A 14,083-nucleotide genomic window follows, 5' to 3' on the forward strand; every position below is an offset into this window, starting at 1 on the left:
CCCGGTTCTGGAAGTGGGTTTTGGTGGATCTTCAGGATGGATCAGACTGGGTTTGACAATGCCCTGGCCCATCCTGAGGATCCACTTCCAGAACCAGGAGCGGTTTTGAACAATCCACAGGATCCACCAAAACCCATTTCCAGAATTTTTGAAGCGATAATGACGACAACAGATTGGACATGGTTCTGCTGACAGTCGGTTTATTGAACAGAATTGAGCAAAATTGAAATTATGCATACATATCTGTTTAATATGTTGAAACATAAACAAATTCATATTATTTGTTAAATATTACCGTAAACTTGTGTTACTTGTCGTGTGGCGCTGTTCGTTTGACAGCTATTGGTTGATGCTACCGGGGTGAAATTCCATGAATCTATTCGAAACAAGATAATTATTTATCCAGTTGGTTTTTTGAGAGAGAAAATTCCCCGATTCGCAATTCTGAAAAAAGTTATTATCCAAAAATTTATGCATTTTCTACTCTAACTCTCTTTTTTTCACCGGTTTGGTATCAGATACTTACATTTTATGTGGATCTTAACTTTTTTCCCATGTGGAATTCTTTAATTCATTTTTCCGTCATTTCTTCAAACAAACTCGGACACACTCGATATAAAAAGCATGTTTTCTTCCAAAATGTTATATCAGAATTGTTAGTTTGATCATTTATTGTATATTTTATATATAATAAGTACAATATATCTTTTTTTGTTGATTTTTGATTACATATTTGATTCCTCCATGAATGTTATAAACTCATTGTAATGTATGTCGTTGAGCAAATCTTTGGAATGGATTTATTTAATTTGAATGTGTCATCGAAATGGGTATTTTGAAATTGATCAATGAATTTACTATTTATCGTCAATAATAAAAATTGAAGTACTCGAAAAAATAATGTTTAAATTACTTTGGTTGTTTTTCACAATTACTTTTTTCTTTGGTTTAGATTTCGCCTTGTTGGTTTTTTCTTTGGTTTAGATTTCGCCTTGTTGGTTTTTTCTTTGCGTTGAATGTATAAATGATTCTCTGTATGAGACTTCAGTCAAAATTTACTGAAAATCACATGTTTGAAATAACAGCTTACAATTCAATATCATTTTGGTTCTAATTTTAAATTTTTATTTATTTTGACGTGTCAATTGGTAAACCAAAACTAGTACAATCGAATTCAATATGGAGATCACATCGTTTTTGCTGTCATAAATACTTTGTGTTCTTGAAAATCGCATGGATTATTGAAACCAGCCAAATTCAATAATTCTTACGACACTCAATTGCTGTTTTCCATTCTGGGTTGCTTTCAGTGAGAGGTAAAAAAAAATTATATCTTCCTGAATAAATTGAACCATAATTGCATTCCAGTGAGCTCACGGTGGTGGCCGTGACGGCATTGTTGTGTATATCCGAAAAGAGGTGTTTTTATCGGGGTTTCATAGTTTTTTTCTTCATTTTTTTCTTCTTCTTCTTCTTTTCTTTGTATCCTTAAATTAAGCTTCAACTTTGGTCGTATTCATTTTTAGACAAAATACATTATTTCCTTCACAAGACAAAAAAAAAAATTAATAATAGTAATTCTTTCGAAAGTCTGGAATTTGTTCAACGCTGATGATGAATTGATGGAAACAACATAAATAACATTGGGCAAATTGGATGCATTGTTTGCAACGCAATTCCAAATCGAAGGAAAGTAATTGAAATTAAAAATCATATGCACTAATTTCCTCACATATTCGTTTAAAAAGTGAATTTACATCAGTTTTGTTCAATTTCGTTGCCATTGCTGTATGCCGCTTGGAATTGATCGGCATTCGCATCGATTGCGTCGATCGGTTGTTCGTCTTCATTCACCAGATTTCGATCACCCTGGGTGTCTGTGTTCGAACTGTGCACCGGCTTTTGGTCATGTGCAAGTTTTTCCAACAGAATCTCGATTGGAATTGCATTATGACGATTAGCGGTGCTGCTTCCGTCCCGTTTGCCGGCAAATCGAATGTTTGCATTTGTGTTTCGTCCAAGTCGCAAAAAATTTCGCCAGTTTATCGCTCTGAGGGCCTCCGCTTTGGACGGTGATGGTGCAAAGTTTTGGCTTCGACCAAATCGAATGAAGCCACTGTCTCCGCCACTACGTGGTTCAACCTGAATGCTCTCGTCGGGCGAATAGTAATCCTCCACACCACTTCGAGCGAATCGAATGAAATTTTCGGGGTAACGACTGTTGGCCCGATTATCATCACCCTGATCACTACCGCTACGGCCAAAACGAACGAATGGCTGCGATCGGCCGAAACGTATCTGAGATGATGGAGATCGCGAGAATCGAATCATCGAACTCGGCGTACGAGCAAATCGAATGATGTAGCGGGAACTTTTACCAGGTACCGCTGATTCGCTCAATTTCGATGACAACGATGATGATACTGATGATGACAATGAACCCAAATTGCTCAACTGATTCTCATTTGCGGGCAACTGTTCTTGCGTTTCAATCACTGCAAACGCTCCACCCAATACCACACTCAACAGCATCAGCTCAGCTAAAGTGATATTCTTATAGCCCATTTTTACGTTCGTTGGAGTTTCTCAAATTCAATCTACGGATGGGAGTGAAAATCAATAGTAGAAAAACATTAACAACGAATTTCAATGCACGCAAACGATAAAAAAAAAATAAAAGAGAAAAATAAACACACTAAATAAATTTCTAAATTTAGATTCGAGAAACACGTTGCCAATCAATTTAATAAGCCTACAAATCCTCCAGCATCGAAAATGTTTGTGAACAGTTTGTTTTAGTATCCCGCAAGCCAAAAAAAAGAAATGCACATACGCACACCATACATACATATCCATTGTGACACAATTGATGATGATGGATGGCGCACGCAGAGAGAACGGTCGGTGGGTTGGAGAGCAAACGAAAATTGGGTGCTTTTTAATTGGTCGGTAATATCCTTCAAAGTTCACAAAGTAAACATCCTGTAATCTTCGACTTTCAGCAATTTTCCAGCAGTGTACCATCATCAGTCATTTTGGCCTAAAGCATTGGCAATGTATTTGTACAACAAGCCGTCGAGCGCATGGCCAAAATTTCTAAACACAAGAATGGCTATTTCTACATTTGGTGTTTAACTTCGAATTTAATTGATACTATGAAACATTGTGCGCGAAGTTCAAAGGACACTTTCAAAATTGTTTCAATTGTTTCAACATGAACGGAAACGGCAAACTTTAAATACCACAAAACAAGTAGCGACGAATTGACAAAGAAATTGTAATTACTTGACATTAGACTGTTTCATGGTACAGTATGCTTTCCTTTAGGCGCTTACGGTCCAATTATTATTTTACTAAGCACGTGTGTTACTCATCTATGCATGGTACAGGCTAGATTTACCCATCGCTTCGAATCGAAAATGACATTTGGGATCGAGAGAAAAAAACAAGAAAAAAAGAACAGAAGTCGAAAAAGAGAGAACGTGCTACTTGAACAAGTAAACAAGACTGTGCCCACCCAGTGACCAAATTACGCAGCATAGAACGTTCGATTCAAGTTTTTAACTTTCGCTTTCCAGATTCTTAAACATTGACTTGTCATCTAATTGCAACGACAAAAAGAAAGTCTCAACTGATTAGCAATAGTGAAAAGCTGCTTAAATGACGTACGTATTATTTCCCTGCAGGTGAACGACGTAAATGTTAAACACATCCTGAAACATTGTATTTTCCTCAGAAGACAATTTTGAAAGAAATGTACTAATTGTATTTTCCATATTTTCATAATAATTCTTCATAACATGCAATTTGGCTTAGAAAGCAGCGGAATGGGACTATATAATGTGTATGTTCCAGAAGAAAAAAAAGGTCACAAAATCGACAGGATTCATACACAATACTGAGGAAAATGTACACAAAGGCATACACTTGAATCGATTCAAAAAGCGATAAGGCTGAAGACTTTCTCAGCCGTGAATAATGCATCCATCTCTTTTTTTTATTGTGAGTCTCTGTGATGTCAAAGTCACAACTTATTGCTTCAAACTACATATGCCTTTCTTTGGTGTGACGATATGCGTGCGATGTAATGAATGGAGCAGCAGTGGAAAAAATGTTCGCAAACGCGCAACAAGTTGAATGGAAGTGGTTCTTTTACATTTGCTGGCGATTTTTCTTATCGCTCTCTCTCTCTCTCTCTCTTCGCCAACCTTAAAACTAATAACGCATCATAATAAACCAACAAAATGGACAATGGATCATTTGTAATGCTGTTTGCTTTCTTCTGAAATCGTCGTTGGTTGTCTTCGTCGTCGTCTCCAATGCCTAAGCGACTCTCTTGGATAAGCAAATGAAACCGTAATCTATGAAAAAATAGAATTCTTTTTTAGCGTGCGATGGACTATGAACTGATTTTGTATCCATTTAAACCATTTTTCCAATGAAGCTGTCCAAATCTTTCTGCATGAAATTTTGGTTTTGATAAATTCAGTGAAAGTAAAAATAATAAAAATTAAAGATCAAATATTCAATTATGCAACATGTGGATTTACATTGGGAATGCAATTTCATATCGAAATTGTAGATTGGTTCTCCAATGTGACGATTTTAGTAGAAAATGAATCAGTTGTTACTTCATAGTGGATTCAGAAGAATGGTCATCTCAGTTTCTCCCACTTGTAATTATGCCGAGGAACCGCTCGTTTGGTTCAAAAGTTTTGGATTATTCATTCTAATCGAATTAATTAAAACAAATTCAGACGATTTCAGCGCCTACATGTTCATAGATAAATCTTGATTTTGACACACATTTATACATATATACTATCCAAAGGAATACGAATGACAACGGGTGAGATTTTGTGATTTTCATTACATTATCCAGCAGCGTCCTTCAAGCCACTATTGTATGAATGTCATTTTCTTTGGAAAGAATTTTCGCTTCTCTCTCTCTAACTTTCTCTATTCCGGTTAAAAAATTGAAAATAGTTTTTGACGCGGGTCAAAGCTCATAAATCCAAAACAATGCAGCGCTCTAGCCACAAACTAATGAGCAAGCATAAAAAACTTTCAAATGCTGTCATAATATGTGAATGAAAGTCATACACAGCCTTGCTGTTGTATTGGAAGCAACATACTTGTGGGTCGGTCAATTCATTCATCACGATGTTTGTGCATGAAGTAAAAATATGCTTGGAATGAACTTGATTCAACTTCAAATGGTAGCCACTTTCTCCCTGGGAGAATTCTTCGAAACGGAACCATGCTGTTCTTCATGATTTACCTGTTATGATGTTTCGCTTGCAATATTTATATACAAAGACTACAATTTTTATCATTTCTTTTTGTTTTGTTTTTTTTTTCATTTTTATTTCTTGTGTTCATGTGTCTTGCTAAAAACAGGAGCATATACACGCAGTTTTTGATTAAACAGTTTAACGGAAACAATAATGTATGTTTGTGTTTGCATCGGATGATTGCATGTCGTGAACTGAAGTTGAATTTCACAGTCACACGAAATTCCAGAATAAAGGCGAGTGAGTGAGTGAGATAACTTTTCATTTCGATCCCTTTGGCTCAATTTTCTTTTAGAACTCTCTTTTCATATTGTTCTGTGCAGTTTTATTCTTTCAATTTTCAAATATAACCACGAACAATTGTTTGTGTTTCGGACATATTTCATATATGTGTGTATTGTGCTGTGTGTTGAATTTAAATGAAATAACAAGTGAAATTCGATTGTGTTTTCTAAATACGAACGTGGAAATAATGAGAGACCCGCGCGCAACGTACAACGGTAAATGCTTTGTTAAAACATTTATTTTTTTCCCACGCATTGCTTGTGACTTCGTGCGTTGCACGTCAGCCACTTTGATTGGAATAAAATCCGTTCCTAAGACGTCGCCCCGCTGCTTGCATTTTCAAATCAAAGGGATTAAAGTCACACAATTATATCGAATTCAATGAGCATGCAATGAACTTTTTGAGATCATTTTTTATCTGATGAAAATTTTGAACATAAATCAAAATTCACGGTTTAGGTGGGTTTTTGCGTCATGCCCGACCGCGACAAACTTGAAGGGTTTTTTTTAAATATTGTTACGGGGATGGATTATCGTAGCGAACCGCGTCGAGCACGTGCCAAATTCCAAAGTCTATGATTTCAAAATGGAATGCACACATGAACCAGTCTTGATTTAATTATTCAAAACTCGATGCTTTCCCACACTTAACACATCACTTTGAATGATTTTCCGAAAACAGCGCTTCTAGCAATTCTCTCAGTCGAAATGGATGTGAGTGTGCTGTTATTGTGAGCAGCGAAGCAACCCAAAATATTTACCCATCTTTAACGTTCACACATTCCGAATGTAAACAAAACGGCTTCCATATTCAAAAGGAATTCATCAATTTGGAATCAAAGTTATCCTAAACATATTTACATATTTATTATAATCGAGGAATTGTCTGTATTGTTTGGCGAAGATAATTCAATTAATATGAGCGTTTAACTCATTTCCAAGCCACATGTCAATGGATGAATTCGAAGATAAAGCAAGAATCGTGTGTGCATGTGGCGAAGACTGAATTTTTGAATAAGAACATTGCTTCCTTTCTCCAGTCTCTTTTGAGCATGAATGAAATGATGGGGACAACGTGGTAATTGTCGTAAAATATGGAATTACGACGATTAATGATAATCTCGGGTTGTGGCAACAAATTGATAATAACGTGGAAATTATCGCTTCTGGCTATTAAACGTCTCTATTATCCATATCAATGCATTTATGAAGATTTGACAGCATGATTCAGAAATAAACAGGTGAAAATACGATTTTTCACACCTACAGGAATTAAAATAGAATCCAAATTGAAAAAAAAAATCGAATTAAAAATATAATCTGATGTTAATGTTGCTGTTTTTGGCAAACTTTGGCACGAGGATTCCGGTGACCTTGTTCGCTTTCTTAGAAGCATTAGCGGAAAATCGTTTCGTCATTAACACTGTGAACTGTGGCTGACATGCTTCCGTACAAAAAGGTACATCCTGTAATTACCATAATTTAAACGAATAAACGGGGAAATGAATATAGGCCGAATTGTTGTGTGGCATTTCGAACAAGCGGACGCTATTCTTCTTCATCATGAAAATTGTAAGGGGGCGAAAAAGTGCAAGTTCAGTCTTCTATTATGTCTATTTAACACCTTCAAAAAAATAATAGCACAATATAAAAAGAGTTTTGAGCAACATGAGAGAGGGTGAACATGGTTCGTTTGTGTGCTTAGTTTTGGTAGTAATGAATAATTTTATGGGGCATCCCAAAAATCCTATTCCCCATTAATCAAGACCAAGACTCCGATTGAAATGAAAAAATTTGAATTCCGGAACACATAATACTAATATACTCGCACAATTTTGTCCATATGAATAAGCAAACATTTGAGTTGAAGTTTTTATCAAGTAAACAGGAGCGATGAAAACTGCCAAATGAATGTGTTTACGGCTGTTTGGCTGGAGCGAATTCGAGACGAAGCTCACCTACACCACAACACACACAATACATATTCAGGAGACTGTTCGTATTCAAGCGTCGCGTTAATAACATTTTATCATTAGGTATAACATATTTGATTAATAAATAAGCAAGTAATAGAGATGCATGTGCTGAATATTTCGTATCTTTCTGGATTATCGCTCGATGGCCAAGCCGTAGCCACGTCATGGATTACACATCAATGGGACAGAAATAGTGGCATTCTATCGGTGCTGTTGCAATGTACCACCATCTGGGCTCACTGTTCTCCTTTGACTCGAAACCATAACCAATTACATTTCACACATTAACGATCATTATTTTCAATTTATGGATGGGCCAATGTCTTTTTCAAAGAGTCCAATATTCCATGTATCGCATTCACACTTTCAAATTGCGATTTTCGGCTATGTTTGTTATGTGAGTCGTGAGCCGCATGAAAAATTACACCACATTTTCGATTGTAGCGAAATTTATTTATTTATACAAACAATTGTTGTTATTATTCGCTTGACCGCCACCGTGCGCCATCCAATTCGACGGTCATGGAACATATTTATATTCGAAAGCAAAGTTCAAATCGTAAAAGTGTCGCCCTGGCTGTATGCGTATGTATTCATGCATACAATTCAAAGAATTTCAACCCAGAATAGTTTTGCGACGGATTCGAATGTACAATGTAGTATACTTGGGCATGTACCAATGATGCGATCAAATGGCATTCAAAAACATAATTTTGGAATGGAATCCAGCGTTGAGAACTATCTTGCCTCTCTCTCTTTCTCTCTCTCTCTCTCTTTCACTCTGTTAGTTAACTGTTTTAACCCTCTAATGCATTAATTTTTCCCAGGGCTAGGAGTAGTGGTACTTGGTTGATTTTTGGCCATAGATATTCAAAAAAATATTCATAATTCTGGATTCCTCATGGTTTAGTCAGGAAAGGCGATTGACATAAATCAGAGAACAGTCAAATCCATTGTTTAAAAGTGTCAAAAATGTGTCTAATTTCGATTTCGAATAATTTGTTTTGTCAAATTTTTTGTTTTTGACAAATAAAAATTTCTTTTGAAGCAATGTGATCCGATGTACGGTTAACGTTCTACAGGCGTTCAAATGTTGCCCGTCTAGAGGCGGTTGTATGCATTAGAGAGTTAAAATTTAATAATTTAATTTTGACACTATACTTTCAACATTTTCAAATGTCCCTCGAAACAAAGTCACACAGTGTTCGCTCAAAAGATTTATTATACAATATTTGCGTGCGATAAGAATTTGAACGAAGTTAATTACATTTAAAAACTTTTTGAATCCAGTAATTTATAGCCGGCAATTGTATTTTAATCAGTGGGCGACATTTGAAAAAGCAAATATTCCACTATCTTATACACTTTCGAGAAGGAAAAAAAAGATCTATGAGGACAAAAGTTGTCGCTTCAAACTTATGTGACGATTCCACTCAATCAAAAAGCAATTTGCGTTAAATTCTCTGTAGCAATTTAATTATAGGATATTTAATGGAGTTATCACTTCAAGTCGTTGGGCTACAATAGCGAATTTTTATTTATTTATTTAAATATTTACATTCAGCGATGATTGAAGCAATGGAAAAAATCGAAAAATAACTTTGATTTTGACGTTTTGTAAATAGATATCTAATCTTGAACAAATGAAATTAAAGACATTCAAAACAGATTTGATTTTACTCACCTGGAAAATATAAAATTGATTCACCGAAAAAATATCTGCTTTTCGAAATTTAAATAAAATAAAAAAGTTGCACAAAACAATCACCTTCTCTGTGTGTCAACTGTTATGTTCTTCTCTTTTTTTCGATTGAATAAACCAAGAAGCCGTTGTTTATCCAGAGAAACGGTTAACCAAAATGCAACAAAGAGAACTGAAAAAAGCGAATACACAACACTGTTCAAATATTGATTCCCATGAAAATGAACAGGGCGATACTTGGCGTAACACAATTGTATTTAAAAAATATCGATCACTTTTCGTTCGTTATACGTGTGCGTTTGATGTTTTTTAAATTTGTTTTTCGGTTTTGATTGTGTGTTAAAAAACGAACTTTTAAGATTGAATTGAATGTTGCTTCTGACCGAATATAAAAAGGATGCTCCGGTATTTATACGCAAGATGCGATAAGTGGATGAGTGAGTGAGTGAGTGAGTGAGAGAGAGATTCGGTGAATCTGACCAGTTGTCTTCGTATTATATCCGTGCTCACCGTGTGTATGCTCCATACAGAGCAGAACAGAGCAAAGCTGAGCAGAGATCCAAGACATGATATTAAACAGTGTTATTTATCCTGATGAAAATCATTCTCCTCTACGCACTTTGTCGCACATCGCACATGGGTAATTCCATAAGATGAGCGCGCGTTAAGCGCGTACATAAAGACTTCATATGTCTTGAGCATATGAATACGAAGAGCATGTTGGCCCCCTTTATGGCACTTACACGGCAACTTTGTGTGTTTGTACCACACTGAGTGAGTACGAGTGCGAGAGGCGGACTGACGACCGATGCGTGGGGTACGACATGTGTATGTATGCATGTTCTCTCTCAATGCTCGGCATATTGTGTTCCTTCTATGCCCTTCTGCGTGGTTTTTCGGTTTGCATTTTCTTGAACAGCATTGTACAATGAATGTCTTCATTTTCTTGGTAGCCAAGCAAAGCTCTGCATCGCCTTAACTTAACTCAAGGCGAATAAAAAAAAATGATGCCATCAACTTGGATATATGTGTCTACATAGATGCATCAGCACCCGTGTTTCGCTAGCACAATGATGAATCCTTATGGATTCATATACGCAAATAGAAAAAAATCATTATCTAATTTATGAGCGCACACCTCGCGGGTGGCCCAATGTAAACTACATTTAAATCATCATTTGCTAAATGGTCAATTATGATTTTTTACCCTTCATTTTTTCCGTTTTGGTTGTGATAAAAATGAGCTCACAAACGCTGTGTGGTTGGCATTATTATTGCGGGCGTTCATATAAGAAGATTCTTTTCTGGATTTGATTTGGCTGAAAAGTTAATGAGGTTTGTGGAAAAAACAAATGGCACACATTTGTCTCAATTTTTAAGTGAAAATATGAATAATACAATACATTTTTCATATGTAATCTACCTGCGTCGATATTAGTTGGACGATTAGTTTGATATAGTGTGTATAATTTTATTTGCGTATATGCAAATTTGATTTCGTCAAATTTTCGCCCCGATTTTTTCGATCACATTTCCTCTTACGTCCAAAAGAATCTTGACGACACAAAATCATATATATGCCCTTAATATAGTCTCAAACGTCACGCGCGTCGGTATCTAGTTTTGCTATTGGACGGTATATTGCACACACACTGCATGAACACATACGCTGGTTGTCGCGTATAACAACGCAACTCACAGTAACACAAAACTATGTAATTAATAATTAGCATTTCATCATTATGTTTTCAGCCATGTTCCATAATATTCTTTCGAACCGTCGTCGTACATCTCCGATTCTGGCGTCAGTCTCGTACTAACGCCATTTTGCCGTTAAAAACCCATAGAGCGAACTTTATTATACATTGAGAAATTATATTTTTTTAGCCAGTGGATTAAATTTCGCGTGAACGATGAATATGATATTTATTTAACCAACGAGACATTGCTAGAACGTATTTGTTTGAGTTAAGAAAGAAGACAAAGACTTTCGTCGCTTCATTTCATTCTCGTTTAAAATGCCAATGTATTTCAATGTAACTTTGCATGCATTTAGATCATGATATAGAATATGCTTGCGGTTGCTCCTAACATTTTTTCAAGCGCTTCTTCGTGTTTAACACGATGAAAAGGGTATACAATTTTATTGGCATTTACCATCATCAGATCAGCAGTACCATGATTTTGTAGCATAAAAATGACACTTTCTCCCGAATGTACGGTTCAGTGGCAGTTTTAATCCACAGTAAAAATGGAACACAATTTATGAAATCAGATGAAAGGTCAAAGACCGTGATTCCATATTTGATCACACCGAATCCAAAACGAATGCTATTTAATTTAACAAAAATCGAAAATAGGATATGCATGCGGAGTAGTATTGATCTACAAAGGTTGTAGTAGAAATGCTTTCACACCTTCAGCGGCTTTACCAACAATCGAACACGTCAGTTGAAACGCCTCCATAAGATGATGATGATACAGAAATTAGTTGAGAATGAGAATTGAGAATGTACGTCACATGCATCGGCATCAAATGATTACGTCAAACAAACACTTTTGTTCGCTTAATTAGAATGCTATCCGCATTTCTTTATTAAATAGTTTGATTGACAGTTTTGACGCTGTACCTTTTTGCATAGAAAAAACTCCACTGGTAAAAAAAAGATTTCATACGAAATTGGGCCGATCTATTGTGTTTTTATTAAATTTTCATTCAAACAAGAAAGTTCACAATTGCTTCAACAAACAAGTTTTAAAATTTGAATATGCAATGATCTTTACTGATTTGCCAGAAATAGCCTTTTGTTTAGTTATTCGACATTGTATTTGGCCAACTCTTTCTTGCATGCGGCAATGCTATTCAACATTTCGTTATTAATTTTGATGAGATTTTCACGTTCACCACGGAAGGTAATGATGTGTTCGTCCTGCATCGATAATTTTCGGGCAAGCAATACTTCACGTCCTTTCATCTTCTCAATTTCACTACTTAGGTTTTCCGATTGTTGTTTTAATTCGTCCACAACCTTGGGATCTGCTCGCAGCTTCGACAACTCTTCAGTTAGTTTGTTGTTTTTATTTCGCAAATCTGCATTCAAATCCTTCAGCTCAAGTAATTCGTCTTCTTTTCTTGCGGTTTCTTCAAGTCGCTTCATCAATTCCGCAATTTTGGCTCGTTGTTCGCGCAATTGTTGATATTTCTCTTTCAAAATGAGTGCCATCTCTTTGTATGCATCTCTGAAGAGCCGTAATTTTTCGTTGTCACTTTTTTCATTATCGGTCAAAGTGCGGGAATCGCTACTTGATGTCGATTTGCTCACATCTGACCGGCTGCGTTGATGTTTTTTGGGTCGAACTGGTTTATCAGTTTGCGATGCGGATGAATCCTTTGATTCTGATGAGCTGGAATCGGATGTCTTTGATGGATCGTCTCTCGATTTTGGTGCAGTTGATAATTGATTCGTCAAATGGGTAATAACTTTGTCTTTGTCATTCAACTGACGTTGCAGCGATTGGAGTTTCTCCATACAATCACTGAGCTCATTGCGAACATTATCATCCATCACCATATTTACGGTGGGACTCGAGGATTCGTTTGGTATGAAATTCATGGCTTCTTCATTGTGCTGAATGATTTCTTTGAGTTCTTCGTTTTCTTTTGTAAGCGTTGCGATGGCACTTGATGCAATATTCTCGCCAGATTCCAAGTTATTTTTTTGGGCTCTCAAATCATTATTTTCAACAAGCAATTTCTGTTTGTCAGCAACTAATGTTTCCACAAAAGCCTCCAAGTGTACCAACGAGCTCATTGCTTCCTCTTCCAAGTTCACTCTTTTGTCGACGCATTTTCGCAGAAAATCAAAATCTTCCGAAAAATTTTCATCTGCAACTGTTACGCTCGATGCGGTGCTCGTGACATCGAGATCGGGTTTTGATAGCTCCTCATTTAAATGCGCAATGACATCGAGGTATTTGGACCCTTTTTCGATGAGACTTTCCGTAAATTTTTTGTATATGTCTAACTTTTCTATATACTTTAAGCATTCTTCTTTGAAACCATCTGATGGATACTTCTGATCGATGCTGGCCAATTCATCTTTGGTTTGCCGCACAAAATCACTAAATACCTGCTGAAGATTCTCGGACATTTTGAACCGACGTTAATTTTCACCTTGAACTGACAATCTCAATATGCAAACAGATTTATCGTTGGATACTTGACTATCACACTTTCTTTCACTTTGCATTCAAATGGCAAATGCAAAAACAAGCAAAGTAGGCTACAATGTACATTGATTTCAGTATTACGCATTTGCAATGCTAAAAGAATCAACGATTATCGAAAGTATGCTTAAAATCAAACACTTGGCATGAATATGTCAATTGATACGCAAAATAAATGGATCATTGAAATCAATTGGTTTATAATATATTTCCGATGTATCAGATTGAAATCGATTGTAATATGGACTGAATTTGATATGGGAACGGCAAGTAGTAAATATGAGCATGTGCTTGAGTAAACAACGAAAAGGAATTCTCTGGGAATTGATATCAAAACAAAAGTATTTCATGTTTGAAATCATTTCTGTGTTATAGTAAATGATAAAAAAGCGGAAATATTGACATTTTTCATGTTGATGTTGAATCAGCACATTTTGAATATAATTCAATATCAAATGAAATACTCGCAGACATATGTGCAAAACTGTTTATAATTTAAACTTGAAAATTGTTTATCGCTTTCCAAAGTGAGAAGAAATAAAATTCCACATTGAAATGAGAAACCGGAATATTACATATTTATAATAATTATTGGTTCA

At 35.8% G+C, this 14,083-nt stretch overlaps 1 protein-coding gene across 1 annotated transcript; it reads right to left on the minus strand.

Moving 5' to 3' along the window:
- Window positions 1–661: 661 nt before the first annotated feature.
- On the minus strand, window positions 662–9,656 carry LOC129574136 (FMRFamide-related peptides). Its single transcript, XM_055455627.1, has 2 exons — window positions 9,240–9,656; window positions 662–2,597 (listed from the first exon to the last, which is right to left on the minus strand). Exon 2 carries the CDS (start codon window positions 2,563–2,565, stop codon window positions 1,759–1,761), a length of 807 nt encoding a protein of 268 aa, XP_055311602.1. The 5' UTR covers window positions 2,566–2,597; window positions 9,240–9,656; the 3' UTR covers window positions 662–1,758.
- Window positions 9,657–14,083: the final 4,427 nt, after the last annotated feature.

This window comes from Sitodiplosis mosellana, unplaced genomic scaffold (assembly GCF_009176505.1).
Source record: "Sitodiplosis mosellana isolate CC-2019 unplaced genomic scaffold, AAFC_SMos_1.0 Smas_scaffold_6150, whole genome shotgun sequence".
In the NCBI taxonomy this organism is placed as follows: domain Eukaryota; kingdom Metazoa; phylum Arthropoda; class Insecta; order Diptera; family Cecidomyiidae; genus Sitodiplosis; species Sitodiplosis mosellana.

Coding starts and splice junctions, on each gene's coding strand:
- LOC129574136 (XM_055455627.1), bottom strand. CDS start 2,565: ATGGGCTATAAGAATATCACTTTAGCTGAGCTGATGCTGTTGAGTGTG.